The sequence below is a fragment of the Rhinopithecus roxellana genome, chromosome 10 (assembly GCF_007565055.1).
Source record: "Rhinopithecus roxellana isolate Shanxi Qingling chromosome 10, ASM756505v1, whole genome shotgun sequence".
NCBI lineage: Eukaryota > Metazoa > Chordata > Mammalia > Primates > Cercopithecidae > Rhinopithecus > Rhinopithecus roxellana.
The window spans coordinates 57,056,663-57,074,843 of record NC_044558.1 but is presented as its reverse complement, the minus strand read 5'-3'; the positions used below and the strand labels follow the sequence as shown (position 1 = coordinate 57,074,843).

The 18,181-nt window shown below is 52.1% G+C and overlaps 2 protein-coding genes across 3 annotated transcripts in view; both read left to right on the top strand.

Moving 5' to 3' along the window:
* The window catches only part of HOXC4 (homeobox C4), a 61,500-nt gene that overhangs the window by 36,423 nt on the left and 6,896 nt on the right, over positions 1-18,181 (top strand). Inside the window, exon 1 of one of the 2 annotated variants that reach the window (XM_030939465.1) lies at positions 6,844-6,881. The exons of the other annotated variant lie outside the window; for it this stretch is intronic. The gene's annotated coding sequence lies outside the window, so the exon portion shown is untranslated. Of the gene's footprint in view, positions 1-6,843; positions 6,882-18,181 lie in introns of those variants that run through there. 2 annotated transcript variants of the gene reach the window in all.
* Positions 1,890-4,217, top strand: HOXC5 (homeobox C5). Its single transcript, XM_010373876.1, has 2 exons — positions 1,890-2,411; positions 3,127-4,217. Exons 1-2 carry the CDS (start codon positions 1,958-1,960, stop codon positions 3,339-3,341), a joined length of 669 nt encoding a protein of 222 aa, XP_010372178.1. The 5' UTR covers positions 1,890-1,957; the 3' UTR covers positions 3,342-4,217.

The window sequence follows — 18,181 nt, the reverse complement described above, 5'->3', positions numbered from 1 at the left end:
GGGATCCTCGGCGTCCGAACCCCGAGGCGCCCCGAAAGACCAGTAAAGAAGCACTATCCAGGCACCAGGGTCTCCTCCGCCCACTCCCGGGAGTTGGAGGTGGGGGGCGCCGTGAGAGCAAGCCCCAGGCCCGCGCCAAGCCGGCTGTTGCGAAACGTGGCGGAGGCGGAGAGCCGAGGGAAAGAGAAGACAGCAGGACTGGAGCCCTGTCGGCAGGGATTGAGCCATTCAAGGACATCTTGAGAGAGAAAGCCTGGAAACTGAGCTCTCGCCGGTTCTGGGACTCCTGACGTGGCCGGGACAAAATTCCTTCTTCATTACAGCTCCAGCCGGGCTGGTTCCTTACTCTTCTCTCCTCAAACGGGTGAAGAGGCGGGTGAGGAGCGCAGCCGGACCCTAACCGTTTATCAACCCTGGCCTTCTTTCTCCAAGCCTGACCAAAGAAACCTGAGTGGGCCTACGGGGAGAGGTGTTGAGGGGGGTCTCCGGAGGGAAAAAATCCGCCAGAGTGTTCCAGGCCCTTCAGATTCCCTCCAGTACCCCCACCCTCGCCTCCAGCGCCTCCACCAGTGAGGAGGGGGCCTTCTGGTGGGGGCGGAGATTTCCTGGGAAGAAGCAGGCGGGAAAGTATGAGATTTGGGGCTACTGGGGAAGAGGATGGGGCCGAATGGCTGCAGATACCCTGCGAAGGCTACCCAGGCGCCTGCCCTGCCCACCTCCCAGTCCGCCCCATTCCTCTTGGTAGCTCAGAAATTGCTCTCCTGTGGATCTTATGGATTCAGGTCCATGGAAAGCCTGGCCCAGAGACCTTTTCCCCAAAGATCACAAAACGGGCCTTTTCCTCTGCCGTGCTCACGTAATATTTGTGGAGGCTTCAATCTTGCTTCTCCATGCCCTCAATTAACATCTATTTTCTGTCTAAAACCTCTGACATAGGTACCACACAAGGATCGCACACAGGGAGACAGAGCAGTCCTCTAGACCATTGTCTGCTCTGTCCGTGTCCACGCACACACTTGAAAATTGCCTTGTTGCCACTCTGGGGACCATAGCATGGTGAGGTCTAGCCAGCTCCACCTGGCTCCTCACCTCCAGATCCATCCCAGACAGCCCGCAGCACCCTCAGCTTCATGACCCCCCTATCTTGTTCTGACCACTCAGGATCCCTCCTCCTGGGCGTCCTGTCTATCTCTCCAGAGGCTAATTCTACTTTCTCTTGCTGATAGGCACCTCTTCGGCAGTAGTGGGGCCTTAGGGCCTGCGAGGGACTTCTACCTTTGGTTTAGGGAACCTAAGTTAAACCCCATTGGGTCTCCAGCCTGGACATGGGCCACCCTACCAAACTAAATCTCCTTTCCTCAGCCATTTTTGAAGATTGGAAGACCCTGGCGGTTGGGAGAACGGGGCTATTCATTACAAAAAAGCACTCTGTGCATTATAGGTGGGGCCTCATCTTTTCCCAATTTTAAATAGAATTTAAAAGGCTAGCTCAGAGGTTGCTCCAACAACCAGCTTCTCCTTCACAGTGCAGGAAATTCAGCTACCGGAAAGCAAGCTGGTGCTCCAGGATGCAATTTCCCCATATAGGCACCAGGTGTCGCTGTGGGCTTGTTGTCCCGGCTACCCCCAATTCCAAGAACCATTTTTTTTCCCTCCCCCTTCCTTCTTTCTCACTCCCTCTCCCCCTTGGTTGGGCTTTGCCAACATATCGAGATGCGTTTCGCCGGCTTCCATCACTAACCTCCCGGAGGTCATCAAGCCAAATTTATGAGTGGCCGCTCGAGTCACGTGACTCTATTTAAGGCTCCCTTATTTGGGAAGAGCGCATAGGATAAAGAAAGAGATATCTCCACCTATAAATTGTGCACTTTGGAGAACAAAAAACCCCTCAACTTCAAAGAGTCACAAATCACCCTTAATCAAAAAGGGTGCAGAAATTTTTTGGGCCCTCCCCGCCATGAGCTCCTACGTAGCCAATTCATTCTATAAGCAGAGCCCCAATATCCCTGCCTATAACATGCAAACTTGTGGGAACTATGGATCGGCCTCAGAGGTGCAGGCATCCAGGTACTGCTACGGCGGATTGGACTTAAGCATCACTTTCCCACCGCCTGCGCCTTCCAACTCTCTCCACGGGGTAGACATGGCTGCCAACCCCCGGGCTCACCCCGACCGCCCCGCCTGCAGCGCCGCGGCCGCTCCGGGACACGCTCTGGGCAGAGACGAAGCGGCTCCTCTGAACCCCGGGATGTACAGTCAGAAGGCGGCTCGCCCGGCGCTGGAGGAGCGAGCTAAGAGCAGTGGGGAGATCAAAGAGGAGCAGGCGCAGACAGGGCAGCCCGCCGGACTGAGCCAGCCACCGGCCCCGCCACAGATTTACCCGTGGATGACCAAACTGCACATGAGCCACGGTAAACTTTAGGACTTCATTTTGCGCGCTCGGGTCCGCCTGGGTTTTATAGGCCATGCGGGGCAAATAAAGAAAAAAAACCTGCGGCCATAAATTTTACGATCCAGGCATCAATGGCTCGTAAAACTGTCCACTAAAAGGCTTAGAGGCTGTGTGCGCCCAAATTTACGACGACATAATTGGATCATAGGAACAAAACGTGTATAAAAGGCAATATTCAATTTTTGGGGGAGAGGGAGGGAGTTAAAAAAATAGAGGGATCTGTAGGGTGAGGAGCGCGGGGCTCCCGAGCGGGGATCCCCCCGCTGCTCCCTCCCTCCCTCCCCTGCGGAGCCGGCTCCGCCGGCGCTCGCGGCTCCGGAGGATTCCAGCGACTCGGGAGGGGCGGGAGGGGGGTCCCCGGTGCTCGGATCTCGAGGGTGCTTATTGTTCGGTCCGAGCCTGGGTCTCCCTCTTCCCCCCAACCCCCCGCCCTCAGCCCCTCCGGCTGCAAAGAGAAGGCTGCGGTGGAAAGTTTCCTGCCTGGGCGGAGGCGCCTCTCCCGGGGCTGGGCTGGGCCGGGCCAGGCCGGCCCGCCTGCGGCCCGCGGGGCCTGTCTTGGGACTCTCGCCTCCTCTCCCTTCGGCCGCGGGTGGGGGTCTGGGGCTGGGGTGGGGACGGGGGAACGCTGCACGCTATTCACCCCTTCCTGGCTTGGGGTGGGGTTTATGTTCCAGAGACGGACGGCAAGCGGTCCCGAACCAGTTACACGCGCTACCAGACTCTGGAACTCGAGAAAGAATTCCACTTTAACCGCTACCTCACTCGCCGCAGGCGCATAGAGATCGCCAACAACTTGTGTCTCAATGAAAGACAGATCAAGATCTGGTTCCAGAACCGCAGGATGAAGTGGAAGAAAGATTCCAAAATGAAAAGCAAAGAGGCTCTTTAGACGCAGCGGGGGAGGCCCGCAGAGCGCGCCCCTAGCTGGTTCCGGTCCCTGCGCCTTTCCTTTTCGCCTTTCCTCTCTCTATATTTCGGGCCGGGGGCAGTTGCTGGAGCATTGGGCTCCCGGACCTCACAAACAAAAGCGCTTTTCCTTGGCATTACGCATCCCTACTGACCCAGGGTTCCCGCGGGGCTGCCCGGGCTGCCCCATCTCCCCTCAGCTCGGCTCAACTCGGTACCCGGGGCCCAGGGCAAGCTCCGTAGGGCTTCCCCGGAGGGCTGCGGCGTACAGGCTGGCGCTGAACGAACCTTGGCCTGGGCCGTCTCTCCGACTCTCAGCCTCAGCGCGGCCCTCCGGAGTTAAGGTGGGCCCGGCCTGCGCCACAGGACCCTCGCCCAACCCTCTAGCCTCGCCCTCGCCTTTGTTCCCGGCTGGACGGGTTAGACAGCGCAGGCTGGCGAATGCCTGGCCCTAGACTCGGGGTGCTTCCTTGTAGCGACTAAACTAGATTTTCACTTATGAATGATTTGCATATGAAAGGAGAACATCGGCCTAGGTCCCCCACGGTTGCTCTATGCTTTCCAAACCTTATCTCCACAACCTCTTTCCCCCCAAACCCGGGAACCTCCCCAGCCTGCGCCTGCTGCATGCCCTCTCAGGCCGGCAGCCCCAGCCTGCTAGCTAGCTCAACTATTGGGGTTTCCTGACACTGGACCCCAGCAAGTGGTCCTAGAGGCCCTTTGCTGTCCCATAGTCCCTGCCACGACTTTCTGTGCCCACCTGACCCGTTGCTGTTGTCCAACTATTTATTGACTCTGGGTCCTTCCTGAAACTATATTTTGTCATATCAAATAAAGACGAAGAGAGAACAGGACTAAAGATGCAGTGGCTCCTGTCTGTTTGGGGCATGTATTGGGTAAAATTGTCTAAATGGGCTGTGAGGTGTAGAAGGAGACCCACAAACTTTAAGCCTCCCCTTTAAAACATTTTCTAGCTTCTAGGGGCAGTGAGTAGAGGAAGGTGAAATTGAGTTCCTTTCCTGATCCTTGGCTGCAACAAGAGCCTCTGGGGGAAGAGAAGGGCACCTAGGCCTCAGGTACTGGCTTTTCCCATGCTGTGGCTGTCCATGGCCTTCACACTTCTGCACTCCATGAGGCCTCTGGACTGGCAGCATCCCCCACTGTATGCCAAAGCTCTGGTGCAGGAACCAGTGGCTCCGCCGTGCTCAGCCTCAGGCCCTTCTTGGCTTCTGAAGATCTTTCCTGGGCCTAGGTGGTCCCTGAGAGGCCTTGCTGGACATAGAGGGAGGGCTGAGCCCTCACTCTAGGGACACATTTGGTCCCAGAAGGGCCTCTAGAGGGAAGTGGCATTGCTTGGTAAGGGGGTGTTGGGAGAGTTGGAGGAGGTGTGCCTCAGTATCTTAGATACTGGGGAAGCGGGAGCAGGGAGGGCAATCTGCAGCATGTATCAGCCTGGCAGGAAATGTTCAGACTGTTTCCACCACCTTCTAGGGCCTAGGGCTATGCAGGACAATTAACTGGGAAAGGAGCTGCATAGACCAATGCTGGAGTCACGTCTGTTTGCCATCATTTATCTCAGTCTCTGGGATTTTGTGTGGAGGAGAGGATGGGTTAAAGGTGGGGGTGGGAGGAGGCAGATAATTCAGGTAGTGTCTGAGGCTCAGGTCCTTCTCCAGGTTCCTGGGATGGGCTGGGGAAGGAAGCACTTTACAGTAGAAACAAATGTGGGAAGGGTCCATAAAACTTTACTGCATTTCCTCTCCCACCTCCCACAAGAGGGTGATTTCCCCCCACACTAGGCCCCCCACACTGGTGGGGTGAGGGTCTGGAGCTGGGCTGCAGGAGTAGCCAAGAAGAAAGGGGAGCAGAGAGGCTCTGGGGAGGGGCAAGGGAATATTTATGATTATTAATGCTGATGCTCCTTGGATTTATTATAAGTACTAACTTACGCTGCATCCCACTGCCTAAGCTACCCATCAGTCATTTTTTAAAAGACCCAAGAGCCTTTCCTCACCCCATGCTTGGCACATAGGCAGTCTCAACAAATGTTTATTGAACAGTGCCCACAACTGCCACCCTTCCCCTTCACACTGCACTCAGGCCAGGTTAGGGCGCCTGTTGTCTCTCCTCAACTTGCACACAGCAGTCAACCCAGACCAGCTCGCTCTCTCGCTCTCGCTCTCTCTCTCTCTCTTTCTGAAATAAAATGTGTAATTTTCTTCAGGGAGTTATTTTAATTTTTTCTCCATGCTGAGTAAAACTATTGGGCGAGCAGTGAAGCGTGGAGAAGCACTGGCGTCTCCGGTGGGTAACAGTTAACTAAAAAAGAGGCTGTGGCGCCCGCATCAGCCCGCTCCAGCCTCCCAGGCTGCCCAGGTCCTGTGCTCCCTCCCCAGGGGACAGGTGTAACACCCCGGGGGAAAACCAAGGGCTTTGTCATGGGTGGGGCAACGTTGGTTAGAGCTGCCAGGCAGGGCACACCAGCCCCACCATGCACTGACTGCCTCCTCCCGGCAGGGTTTGGGCCTCTCCTTCCCTGGAGGAGCTGAAGGTCTGACTCATTTTGGCCAGGCTTGGGTGGACACAGAGTGCCTGCCTGCTCTCCTCCTTCCTGTCACAATCTGCGGGTCTGCCCAGGCCCCAGCCTCGGCTTCTGCGGCGTCGGTCGGCATCAGCGGCGGCAACCAAGCCAGAGGCCTCGTACCTACTTCCCTACACTGGGGGTGTGTAAGGCCCAGATCCCTGATTTCTCCCTGAACAGGGGCTTCTGCTTTGGGACCTGCGGTAGTTTCCCCACCTGCCAGCCTCCTAGAACATAGTTCCAGGTACCAGGGTCTGGCATTGCTCTGGGGGAGTTCATGGAGGGGGCTTCTGGGTTCCAAACAGAGACCATGGAGCCTGCCTATCCACTTTGCCCCGGAACCCACCCCCTCTGGCAGCGAGAAAGAAGGGGAAGAAGCGTGACTTACCTTCCGGGGGAGTGGGAAGAGGGGGGACACGGCCCACTCTGAGCAATTAGAGGAGAGAGGAGGAAAAAATAAGAGGACAAAAATATCAACACGACCTCGAAGGCGACAGGTCCTTATGGAAATAAGTAAGTACATAAATAAATAAGGATCTACCCTCTCCCCGCTCTCCACCCTGCAAGGGGGATGTGGGGGTTGGGCAAAGGAACAGCACCAGGGCTTTTTAGTGTAACAGAGCATTAGAGAAATAGGCATGGCTTCTATGTGAATTTAGGAGTTTGAAACTTTTGGAGGTTATTTATGTGAATAGCCTGAAGGCAAGCCCGTGAGTGGCTCTTGGGGGACCACGTGATATCATTAAACCAAGTTTTATGGTGTAGGGAGAGCTGACAAACCCACAATATATTTACATCATATATAATCTTAACTGTCCAGCCACGCAGCTGCTGGTGAGGTTTAATGCTAGGACAGAGGGCCTGGCAGTTAGAGGGGATTACGGCGCTGGGGACGATGGTGAGAGAGGTTACATCTTCGCAAATGAATCCCAGGCGAACGCTGTGAGTTAATTCTCTTTTTCTCTCTCAGACCCTTTCTCCCATTTACCTAGCCACCCCCCTCACTTGATAGAAGGCAGTTCCCACTCATTAGGGGGAGGGGAAAAGGCCTTCTCAGGCTGGGGTGGGAGAAGAGAAGAAGCCTAAGAAGCTGCTGGAAGTAGGAAGATGGGGGAGCTTGTCTACCCAGAGCAGCCCTCCCCTTCCCACTCCTTATTCTCTCTGACTGCAAGTCAACTGGGGTAGAGAGGCCTTGGTTGTTTAGAGTTTTGTCAGGTCTTCCTGACCCTTTCAGTTGAGAAGAAAGCAAGCGGCAGCAACAAGGGTGTTTGGTGTCTGTACGGGTATGTAAACTCTAGACACAAGTTCGAAATGCCTCTGGGGCCCCCTGTTCCAGCGAGGGGTGAGTTCAGCCATTGGCCAGTGGCCCAGAGTCCACGCAGGGTGGGAAGCTGGGGAGAAAGGCAGGGAAGGAGGGTTTTGTGGCTTCTAAGCCCACAGGCTACTGCTGCCTGAACTGGCAAAAGCATCCCAAAGGTGGCTGTTTGAACCCAGAGGTCCCAGAGTGCCCCCTCCCTCCCTCATCACCAGGTTTGGATGGGCAGCTGTCTCATCCTCTGTAGTTTGGCATCTTAGTCCGTCTAGAGCCAGTGTGGTTTCATGCTTCCTCCTCTCCCTCTAGCTGCTTGGGTCTTCCTGGCATTCTCAGCCCTTGCCTCAGATAAAACTAGGCCCTAAGAGCCCTAGAGGTTCCTGCTGTGAGTGGAGTGTAATTGTGTGTTGAATGGGTGAGGGAGCAGAGGCAATGTCTTTGCTAGGCTGGGAAAGTAAGTCCCCCAACCTTAAGGACAGAGTAGCCCCTCGGGGATGGAGCTAGCAGGGCCCAATCTGAGCACTGCACCCTGGGGTCAATCCTAATGCTAGGGCGCTCTTCAGGTTTCTAGGAAGGAGCAGCAGAAGCATTGGGCATGAGAGGCACGTGTCTTCCACACCTGCGAGTGCTATCCCTCCCTGTGTCACCGGGAGCTAAGCCAGGAAAGAAACAACATGTGAATTCAGGCTCCTGTACTGGCCAGCCATGAATAGCCAGGGCTTTGGAAGCAGGGCTGAAGGCCAGCGGACCCATAGGGCAACTCCTCCAGGCTGGGAGAAAGGGGTGGGGAGCAGAGGGATTGAGCCAGATCTGCACCTTCCAGAAGCGGGGGCATGCCTGGGGAGCAGGGGTGTCTGGGCGCCTGCCTTGTGGAAAGGTGCTGTTGGGGGATGAGGAGGGAATGCTGTTAGCCTCGCCCCTGCTGCTCAAGGGACTGAGGAAGAACCGAGAAGCAGGTAGACTCTGGGAGAATGAAGGGGGTACAGAGGCCCAAATAAATGGAGAGTCTTAGCTGAGCCCCATCCTTCAGTCTAGGGGTCTCTCATTTGCATGAGGAGCTCGGGAACCCGACATGGAGGATTCCCTTGACGCCATCCCTCAGGGCCTCAGTCTCGGCCAAGATTCAGCCTCCCCCACCCTCCTCCCTGATACCTTTATTTCCCTAGGATCACAGGGAATTCTCTCCAGCAACGCATTGGAAAAAACTAATTACCAGTTTCTCCCTTCCTCATTACCCGTCCTTTTTGGCTCGCTCCTTCCCTCTAGTCTGTGATTTTGAGGGTTTCTGGAAACTTTCCTATCCAAGCAGCAGGGCGACGGGAGTTTCTCTTGGTCTGTAACTTGACTCTTTCCCTCTCTCCAGCCTCCCCAGGGCTCTAGGGAGCGAGTGCAGTGGTCTTTAACGGGGAATTTAGCCAGGGCCGAAGTCCCACATCCAGGCAAGACTCCACCCTGACACTCGTCCTGACTCCCGGCCAAATCTCAGTCCCATTCCCTTCCTCTCTGTGTAGACGGGCATTCGAGGGTGTTTAAAGATTTACACAGCGTCCCTTGAGCCCTTTGATGACTTCTTCACCCCCTTTTCTGTTCTTTAGGCTCAAAAGTTCCATTTAAATACCACCCCTCTTCCTGTGATAATTGATTCTCCTTCCCCTCAAATAGTTTGCCTCAGCTTTTTACTGTTTTGTAAAAACAGTTTCAATTTCCACCTGGAAACAAGGCAAACACAAAGGAGGCCTGAAATTCTTGGTTTTCCCACCCACTATCCTAAATCCGAATTTGGAGTCCCTCTGGATCGGGAGGAAGGGCAGGCAATCAGGTGCCAAGCTTTCCAGCCAACCCGGAAAGCTTTCAATTTTGTTCCTAGGTCTTTAACCCAAGGAGAGGTCAAGCAACCAATCAGAAATGCACTAAGCAAGGTCACATGGTCCCCATCAACCAATCAGCAAAAAATACTTGGGTCTCTGTCTCGCTTTTCCCATCCGGCCCTGTTCCTTCCTCCCTCCCTCCCTTCCCACCACAGCCTTAGCTCGTGGGTTTACCCTATCTCAGGTTTGGAAGGCTGGAGTGATACCCAGCATATTCTGGCCTCCTCTCTCAGTCCCTGAACCATCTCAGGAGTCTTTGGCTTGTCTCCTCAATTTCTTACAAAGTTGTGTCTGGGAGTCAATCTCAAATGCACAAGGATGTGAAGTTGTGGGGGCAACCTCTGGATTATTCCCACGTTCGCCAGCGTGATTCTACCCAGTTTTCTGGGTGTTGTAGTTGTAGACTCTAAATTAGACTTTAGAGCAAATGCGGATATGAACTCCAGCCCTAAATTCAAATTATGGCTGTGATTATTCCCCATACACTTACAAGTATTCACTCTTCTGATTTTCATGAGGGCAGGTGGGGTGATTAGAGGAGAGGACTTTTGATTTATCTTTCTGGAAATGCTCCAATAGCCATTAGCTCTATCAGACTGCCTCAGGCTGATAAAGTTAGGAAGGGAGCAAAAGTGGAGTTTTTTTTGAAAGTTGTGTTTGGTACCTCTCGTTTGTCAAATAACTTTGAGCTAGTTAAGGGTTCTGGAAAGGAATGAGCACAGAGAATTCCGACTCTCCTCACTCTCCACATTAAATAGTTGATGGATTTGTTTAAACCCCTTCCTCTTCCATTCTTTTAACAGGATATAATAATAGTAATAATAATAATAGACTAGGTAATGATCCTATGTCCTGGCCAATAGCCATCAGAAGGTACAGCTACTGAAGGTGTGGATTTCAGTGTTTGAGTTTACATGGATTAGACCAAGAACAAGCAATAGGCGAGAAACTATTGCTGAGTAGGAGCATCTGAGGCACAGGGAGTGCACATCTATGACAGAAATGCTTGTGTTTCCTGAACGCTTGGGCTGGGCCCTGAGTCAGTCCACTGCTGGGTCCAGACCCGGGCATTCTCCCCCAACTCCTTCTCCAGAGCTTTGTTTCAGAGTGAATTTTCTGGTTGGGTTCTCCTCCCCTTCTCTTCCTGATCTCTTGCCCTCTTTGAGCTAAGGGGCAGGAGTTCTGATGGACTGTGCCACCTGGACCTCAAAGCCCTCCCCTGGGGGCATTAAGAGGACTGGAATGGGAAGGATAGTCCAGACTGAGCTGGAGTTTTTCAACACTCCCTTCCTTGTTTGTCTTCTGGGTGGAGCTGGTTTGGGGACAATGCCACAGGCCAGGGGGCAAAGATAAGGATGACAAGCCAGAAAAAGAGCAGCTCTTCTCAGAAGTCATTGAGCCCTCACTTCCCAAGTTACCTTCAACCACACAGCTCCATCTGCCTCTTCTGAGACTAAGTTTTGCTCTTGTCGCCCTGGCTGGAGTGCCATGGTGCAATCTCGGCTCATCACAAACTCTGTCTCCTGGGTTCAAGCAATTCTCCTGCCTCAACCTCCGAAGTAGCTAGGATTACAGGTGCCCACCACCACACCCAGCTAATTTTTGTATTTTTGGTGGAGACGAGGTTTAATCGTGTTGCCCAGGCTGACCTCAGGTAATCTACATGTCTCAGCCTCCCAAAGTGCTGGGATTACAGGTGTGTGCCACCGTGTCCAACCTTTTTTTTTTTTTTTTTTTTTTTTGAGACGGAGTTTCACTCTTGTTGCCCAGACTGTAGTGCAATGGCAGGATCTCAGCTCACTGCAACTTCTGCCTCCTGGGTTCAAGCAATTCTCCTGCCTCAGCCTCCTAAGTAGCTGGGATTACAGGCATGTACCACCACGTCTGGCTAATTTTGTATTTTTAATAGAGACAGGGTTTCTCCATGTTGGTCAGGCTGGTCTCAAACTCCTGACCTCAGGTGATCCACCTGCCTTGGCCTCCCAAAGTGCTGGGATTACAGGCATGAGCCACCGCGGCTGGACCCATTTTCCTCTTTTATGAGTTAGGATTAAAGGACACACTTATTCTTCCCCAGTGAATGGTGTGGCAGGTTGTTGGAAACCAACTCTCCCCTCAGTGTGGACTTCTCACACTGGGTACCAGTTCTCGTGAAGAGTTAGGAAACAAAGATGGGGGAGATTGGTTCCATCCACACAGGCACTGGGAAAAGAGATTTTATGAGTGCCTCGACCCCTCCTAATATCTAGGTAAACTTTCTCTTTTTGACTATTGCTCTTCTTCCATAGCTGCTTTGGACTGAGTTTTTGAGAGGGGGAATGCCGAAACATCATTGTTCTATGATTTAATTAGGTCTTTTTTGCTGAGAAGGCAAGTACCACCACCCTGAGCCTCTTCTTTAGTGGGACTAGGGCCCCTGAAGCCCTTTGAGGTAAAGAAAGAAAATCTGGAATCAGGATGCCAAACTAGGGTTTTGGGGTGAGGGATTCAATTTAAGGAGAAGACAAGGCTATTTGAGAGCCAAGAAAGTCACATCCTTTCCTACCCCTCCCCACTTTTATTGGCTCCTTGTGACCCAGATTGGTGTCTGTTCTGATAATATCTCCGCTTGCTGCTTTGATGGGGCCCCAGGAACCCAAGGAATTGCCAGACAAGGTCTGGGCTGAGGAACTTGGGTGATACAGATCTCTTTATTTTTGAGCCCTACACAACCCTTGTAATCATCTCCCTCTTCCAATCCTAAGGTTCACTGAGAGGCAAAAGGGGAACAGAGATACCTCAGAGGAAGCAGTGTGGCTGTGCAATGTGGGACTTGGGAAAATTGAACTCGGTAATGCAGGACCTTCTTCAGCCTCTAAAGACCACATTTTGCCGGGCGCGGTGGCTCAAGCCTGTAATCCCAGCACTTTGGGAGGCCGAGACGGGCGGATCACGAGGTCAGGAGATCGAGACCATCCTGGCTAACATGGTGAAACCCCGTCTCTACTAAAAAAAAAAAAAAAAGATCACATTTTAGCAGCTATAAGAAGAGGTTGAACACTTGGGCTGGGCCCTGAGCCAGTCCGCTGCTCCAGGCATGCTAGGGAGCCAGTGCAGGGAAAAGGCTGCTTCTCTACACCTGCACACATGTACAGAAAAAATTCTACAGTGATCTGCAACCCCATGTGGGCTGGCTGAAATGTGTAGCCTGGTCACCTAGGATCCTTTCAGTTCTGCGCCACAGGTCTGAGAGAGGCAATTCAGGCTTGGTTCTTCCCTAGGGTTCATTTCCCCTAGTTCCTGGCCCTGAACACCAGAATACTTGAACACACAGAAATACATATATGTGCCCAAGGATGGTATGGTAGAGGTCAGAAGCCTGGGCTGCATACAGTAAGCAGCATGGAACCAACTTCCCACTCCTTCCCTCCCACTCCATTCTTCCTGTCAGCCCAGCTTCGAAACCATTTGTCCTCCCTACCCCACCCCCACCCCTCAAGCCCTGAGCAGCTGTTTTTTTTTTTTTTTTTTTTTTTTTTTTTTTTTTTTTTTGCGACGGAGTCTCGCTCTGTCGCCCGGGCTGGATTGCAGTGGCCAGATCTCAGCTCACTGCAAGCTCCGCCTCCCTGAGCAGCTGTTGAGTTTCCTTCCTTCTGCCTTTCTGGAAAACCCAAACCCTAGAGCTGACTCCAGGGATGGTGGCAGCCAGGCTTTCTGTGATCAGTGTCATGTTGTCCCAGATTGAGTTGTTGGGAGTTGGAGAGACATGGAGGGTCTAAACAGGCCAGAATCTTATCTGATCTAATCCCCCTCTCCTGCTGTTCCAAGCTCAAACTCCAAACTCCTCAGGGCTCCCTTGCTCAGACATTAGAAAGAAATCTTGTCTAGTAAATACTTCTTTTAAAAGTCAACTTTCTGGCTTGAAAATACAGGGTGTGTGTGTGTGTGTGTGTGTGTGTGTGTGTGTGTAGGGAGTAGTAAGGGTCAGGTCTTTCATTTTATGTTGTGTCTCTCCCCATCCCCTGGGTGGAGGATGGGGACATGGGCTGAGGTTTTATTGAGGGTGCTTTTCCTGTTGGGAGTAAAGACAGGGTCGTAAACACCTAGAGGAGGGTGTTTTGATCTGGTAACTTTTCAGGAAGTAGCATCTGAGGTTTTGCTTTGTAAATCACTCTCCCCCAAAGCAGGCTTGGTAGATTGGATTGCACTTCCCCAAGCCCACCTGAGGCCCCTCCTTTCCTCCCTTCCCCAGTAAACTAAAGGAGAAATATAACAGAGCATCTGGAGTCTTCAAAATCCTTTGCCTCCAATTTCTTTTTTAAAAGGCTAGTTGGTGATTTTTTTTTTCCCCTCAAAGTTTTCCCCTAAAAACTAATGCAGCCTTTCATTTCCTTTTGCCCATGCAGTCCCTGGTCCCCCAACCCCTCAATCACAAAGGAACTAACATTGAAGGTAAATAGCTTCAGAGCCTGGCTGTAGATAGCAGGACTCTTCTGTTCTGGGGCTCATCTCTCCCTGTCACTCTTTCCCCAAGCCCCAAACCCCCTTGGACAAGGTAGAACCTCAGATGTATAAGAGAAAGAGTTCATGGGAGCTAGGAATAAGAGGAGATGGGGGGCATAGGGGAACCCCATCATGTACTGCTTGAATGGAGGGAGCTCTGCAGTCTGTCACTGGGTTTTTTGTAATTAAGAGATGGGTGCAGGTGTGTGTGTGTGTGTGTGTGTGTGTAAGCCCCCAGCCGTCTTATATCTCTATCTACCAAACAAACAATATATTTTACCTATTAAATAGCTCCATTTCCTAAAGATAATGAGTCTTCCCCTCCTAAGGATCCCCCACCCCCTCCCTGGCAAGTCCCTCCTTTGAGCCTGGCGCTAAGGAGCTGAAAGAAAATGAAGTTAAGAGCCCTCTAACTCAGCCTTAGTTCAAGCCAGATCAGGTCAGGAATCTTTCAGGCCCAGGCATCAGGGCTTATATTCATTACCAGGTAAAATGCCCCTATATGCTGGAAATATGTCATAGATTATATAAGTTCCTGGGCCCTTTTAGTACTTGTGAAGGCTCTAGTCCATCCTCATTTCTTTCTCAGAGAAGCCTGGACTGGGATACCCTAAATCCACAAGCACTAGAGATTCCTCTTCATTCCTAGGACTCCATGCAAATAATCTTCACAGAGAGCTCGGCACTCCTATAGTTATATATGTGAAAATGTATTTGTAGATAGTTCGTTCTACGTCTATATCAGGATGTATGTTTTATACTCCTTTTTACTCCACGTTTAAATGCAGATTTATAGATCTTTAGATTTATAGAACCATAGTGAACATAATGGTCCTCGGTCAAATTCCTGTGTGCACTTTACCAATCTTTCTATAGTGGTTGGATGTATATGCTAGGATGTATTGGTACAACTCTCTTGAAACACCTAGTGAATAGTTGGGAATTTTTTTCTTGGTTGGAAAGAACTATGTGTGTGTTCAATGTGCATTTTGAAAATTTTATCTAGATTTATGCAAGGATCCTAACCCATAAAATAGCTACATATTGAAGCTACGTATTTAGAGGTCTTTACAGTCTTTGCATTTTTGCTGAAAAACTTACATGTTTGGACATATGTTTAGGGATGGTTTCATAATGCATGCATTTGTGTATAGGGGCATAGATCTCCCTTCTAGAAGGACTGAAACTTACTGCATCTCTCTGTCTCCCTCTCTATCTCTGCATCTGTGATATACAAAGATATTAGGTGAGTGGGTGTAGGGAAAAAATATATTTTGGATGTTTAGCTTACTAAAGCAAGTAATTCTGTCTCTATTTCCAAGACTATCTCCAAAGCTAGTCCCACTGAGTTATCTGCCCCCAAAAACCGACTCTAAGGGTCATAGCCTGCCTCCAGGCTGCCTCTGTGACCCAAGATCCAAGCCGAGGCTCCCTACCTCTCAAAGTAGCCACTAAAAGGAAGGGGGAGAGAAGGAAGGGGAGAGTCCTCCAGCCCAGTTCCTCTTGGATCCCCAGGGCGAGAGGCTGACAGGGGCTTGTAGGTCTCCCTACAACCCCAACTGGGCCTTTGAAATGTGGGGGAAAAGGGGATCAAGTCCCCAACAATTTTTGTAGGGTGCCCAAATGATGCCAGGGTTATTGCACAACCCATAGGTTCCTCCTCCCCAGTTGTTCTTGGTGCCCAGGGCCCAATTAAGCGGCCGCCTTGCTCCCAGCAACCCCGCTCTTATCGGCTGGGATTGATGCCTCAGCGGCTCCTGTATATCATTTCCAAGATTTTTTCTGTCCAACTCCTCGGCTCCTTTGGCTTCCGCGGCTTTGACTAATGATTGCTACAGATGCCAACGTCTCCAGAATCCTAATAGCCAGGCAGGCGGACTCTTATTTACCCGGCAACATTGCTGTGGGGGAGGGGGCGTGGGGGGCAAGTATTGGGGTGTCGTAGGTCAGGGGACAGGGAGAAGGTTGTGGCCAAATCGAGTGTCACTGAACTTCTTCCCAGTCAGAAAGACATTCCCAATCCCCTTCTGTCCTTGTATATACATATATACACACTGTTAGTAGTAACTCATTGCTGCCTCGTTAGAAAAGATCAAAGAATGAACACAACGTAGGAGAATAAGCAGAGCAATGTTTATTTGTTGTAAATAAATGAGAGATTAAGTGGAAAACCAGCAGTTTGGGGAGGAAAAAGAGAAATGGAAAGAAGTCAGCCACAGTGGGAGAAGGAGCTCCTTTTCTTCATTTCTTGTCTTCCCCTTTCTCCTCTCACCCTAAGTCTACTCTTCTCATCAATTTCTCCCCTCTTTCCCTTCCTTCGCCTCACCTTCAATCCCTCGGGTGGAGGGGCTGAACAGCGTGTTCCCGGGCGGAGGTGGGCGCAGCCACCCCAGGCTGCTGCAGGGTGCCCGCTGAGGCTGCCAGGGCGAGGGGGCCTCTGGGCTGTGGAGCGAAAGTCAGATCCACCGCCTACTGCGGGGTAGGGGCCGCAGCGGGGTGGTCCCTCTTGCGCTGACTGGCGTAAAGTTGTGGCCGAATTCGCGTCTCTTCTGGTGCTTCTCGCCCGCCAGCGCAGGGCCCAGGTGTCTGGGGCGAAGGGGAGCTCCCCCGCAAGCCTGGAGCCAGGCGTCGCGCTTCTTCCGGGCTCAATCCTGACCTTCCAACACACACCTCATTCGGGGGAGGAGAAAAGCACAGAACCGCGGAGAGCCCAGCTCTGAGGCCAGGCCTGAAGGGATAACTCACACAGGGAACGTTTTCCTATCAGAGAATAATGGAGCACAAAATAATTCAGAAAGCGAGTGGGCAGCACCACAGCCTGAGAGTACCGCGCCACCGGGCCGCTGCAGAGCCGGTTGCCGCGCGAGCACCGCGGCGGGACCATTTCGCTGGAATGTAGGGCGAGGCCGCAGCCCGCCCCGGACCCAGGCCGCGAGGTGCGCGCCGGCAGCCGAGGGGCCGACTCTAAATTACAGCCCGCCGGGAAGACTCGGAAATACAAAAAGGGAGCCGAAAGATTTAAACAGTCGGAGGGAGAGGCGTCCCGAGGCGGCCAAAGCGGAAATCAATCACGTAATTAAAACAGGGAGGGGGCGAGGCCCGAGGCTGGGGGTCCCGGGTTCGGAGGAGAGGGCCAAGGTGCAGGCCGAGGCTGGCGAGCGGCTTAGGGACGTGGCTCGCCCGCCAGGAACAGAGCGCGCGGAGGGGCTTCGGGGAAGTTTATAACACATCGCTATTGATTCCCACTTGGCTGGGAAGAGCAGACTCTGGTGCCCTCTCCCAGGCCAGACCCTGAAACCGTCGATGGCCCTTTCTCCGACTTTCCCATTTTTGTGGGGTTGAGACGCGCAATTGCAGTTGAAGGCCGTTCCCCAGATCCCACTGGTGCCACGATTTTGCCAAGGCAAGTTTGCGAACCCAAATGGCATCAAGATGCTGCCTCTGGGTTTGACGGGATGGAGGGAGGTGACACCTCAGTTTCAGGCACTTAGAAATCTGTCTCGGCCTTGATTCCTCCAACCCAGGATTCAAGGCATGCCGATCTATGGGCCGAGGCTTGGAAGGGGTGTGCGAGGCAGACGGGGTTATTAAACGGGGAGCTTGGGGCTGAGCAAACTGGATCCCTTTGGGCAGGAAAGGAGAAAGAACAGTTCCTGGAAGGGAAAAAAAGGCACCCCGGGAGCTGTGTTTTGTGAGGGGAAGATGTTCTTCTTATTGAGGTTAATCATGGTAATGATCTGATACCGCTGGGTCAGCCCAGGAGACCGCGCTCTCCAAAGTTCTTTCTCACAGAGGTTTCTCGAGGAGTCAAGGGTTCTCCAACTTGACTGTGGTTGGGGAAAATAAAATAAAGACCTCCGATCCCTTCTTCTGCCTTTTCATCTCCCTCCCTTAAAAACTCCAGAAAAAGGGAAAGCTTATAAAATCTCCAACACCCCACTTTTTCCTCGACTCTCTCCAGTTTACTAAAATGCATGGTCTTCGGGAATTGAGCTTTTCTGGATCACCCTTCTTGTGAAGCAACAGAGGTGACCCGACTGAGTCCCCATGAATTCTGACGCTGACCCTGGAGAGGACCCAGGATTCCCTTGCCTGCTATAGAATTCTCTCTCTATCCTTAGCTTTTCCCAGTCTCTGCCTTCTTTGCTCTTGGGTGCCTAATCTCATGGGTCTCTGGCAGTTCAAAGGCCAAGAACAGATTAAGGCACTTTGAGATACCCTCATAAACTCTTAAAAGTGTTTCCAGCTTCCTGTCATCTCTTTAATACTGGGAGGACCAGGCCAGGGAGCCCTCCATAAACTAACCTAAGGCCAGCCTGGTTTCTAGATCTTTTCAAGCCAAATTTAGGTTCCTTGAAAAATAAAACTCCCCCTCCCCAGCAAGAAATTCAGGTTACAAACCTGCAGCAGAGCAAGGTTCCTGCATCCACACATCAGAAGTTTCAGCAACAATTTTCATAATATGAAGAATTAAAGCTTGCATCAAAGTTAGCAAGGGACACCCCAAACCAAGTTTTAAAAAGCAGTCTTGAAGAGGGGTGGGGGTCAATGAGGCTGGGATGAGGGAGGAAGGTGGTGGG

What these genes read in the sequence shown, in the direction of transcription:
- HOXC5 (XM_010373876.1), top strand. Translation starts at nt 1,958, where the DNA reads ATGAGCTCCTACGTAGCCAATTCATTCTATAAGCAGAGCCCCAATATC. An exon ending in CAAACTGCACATGAGCCACG is followed by an intron (nt 2,412 to 3,126) that starts GTAAACTTTAGG and finishes TTTATGTTCCAG; the next exon opens with AGACGGACGGCAAGCGGTCC.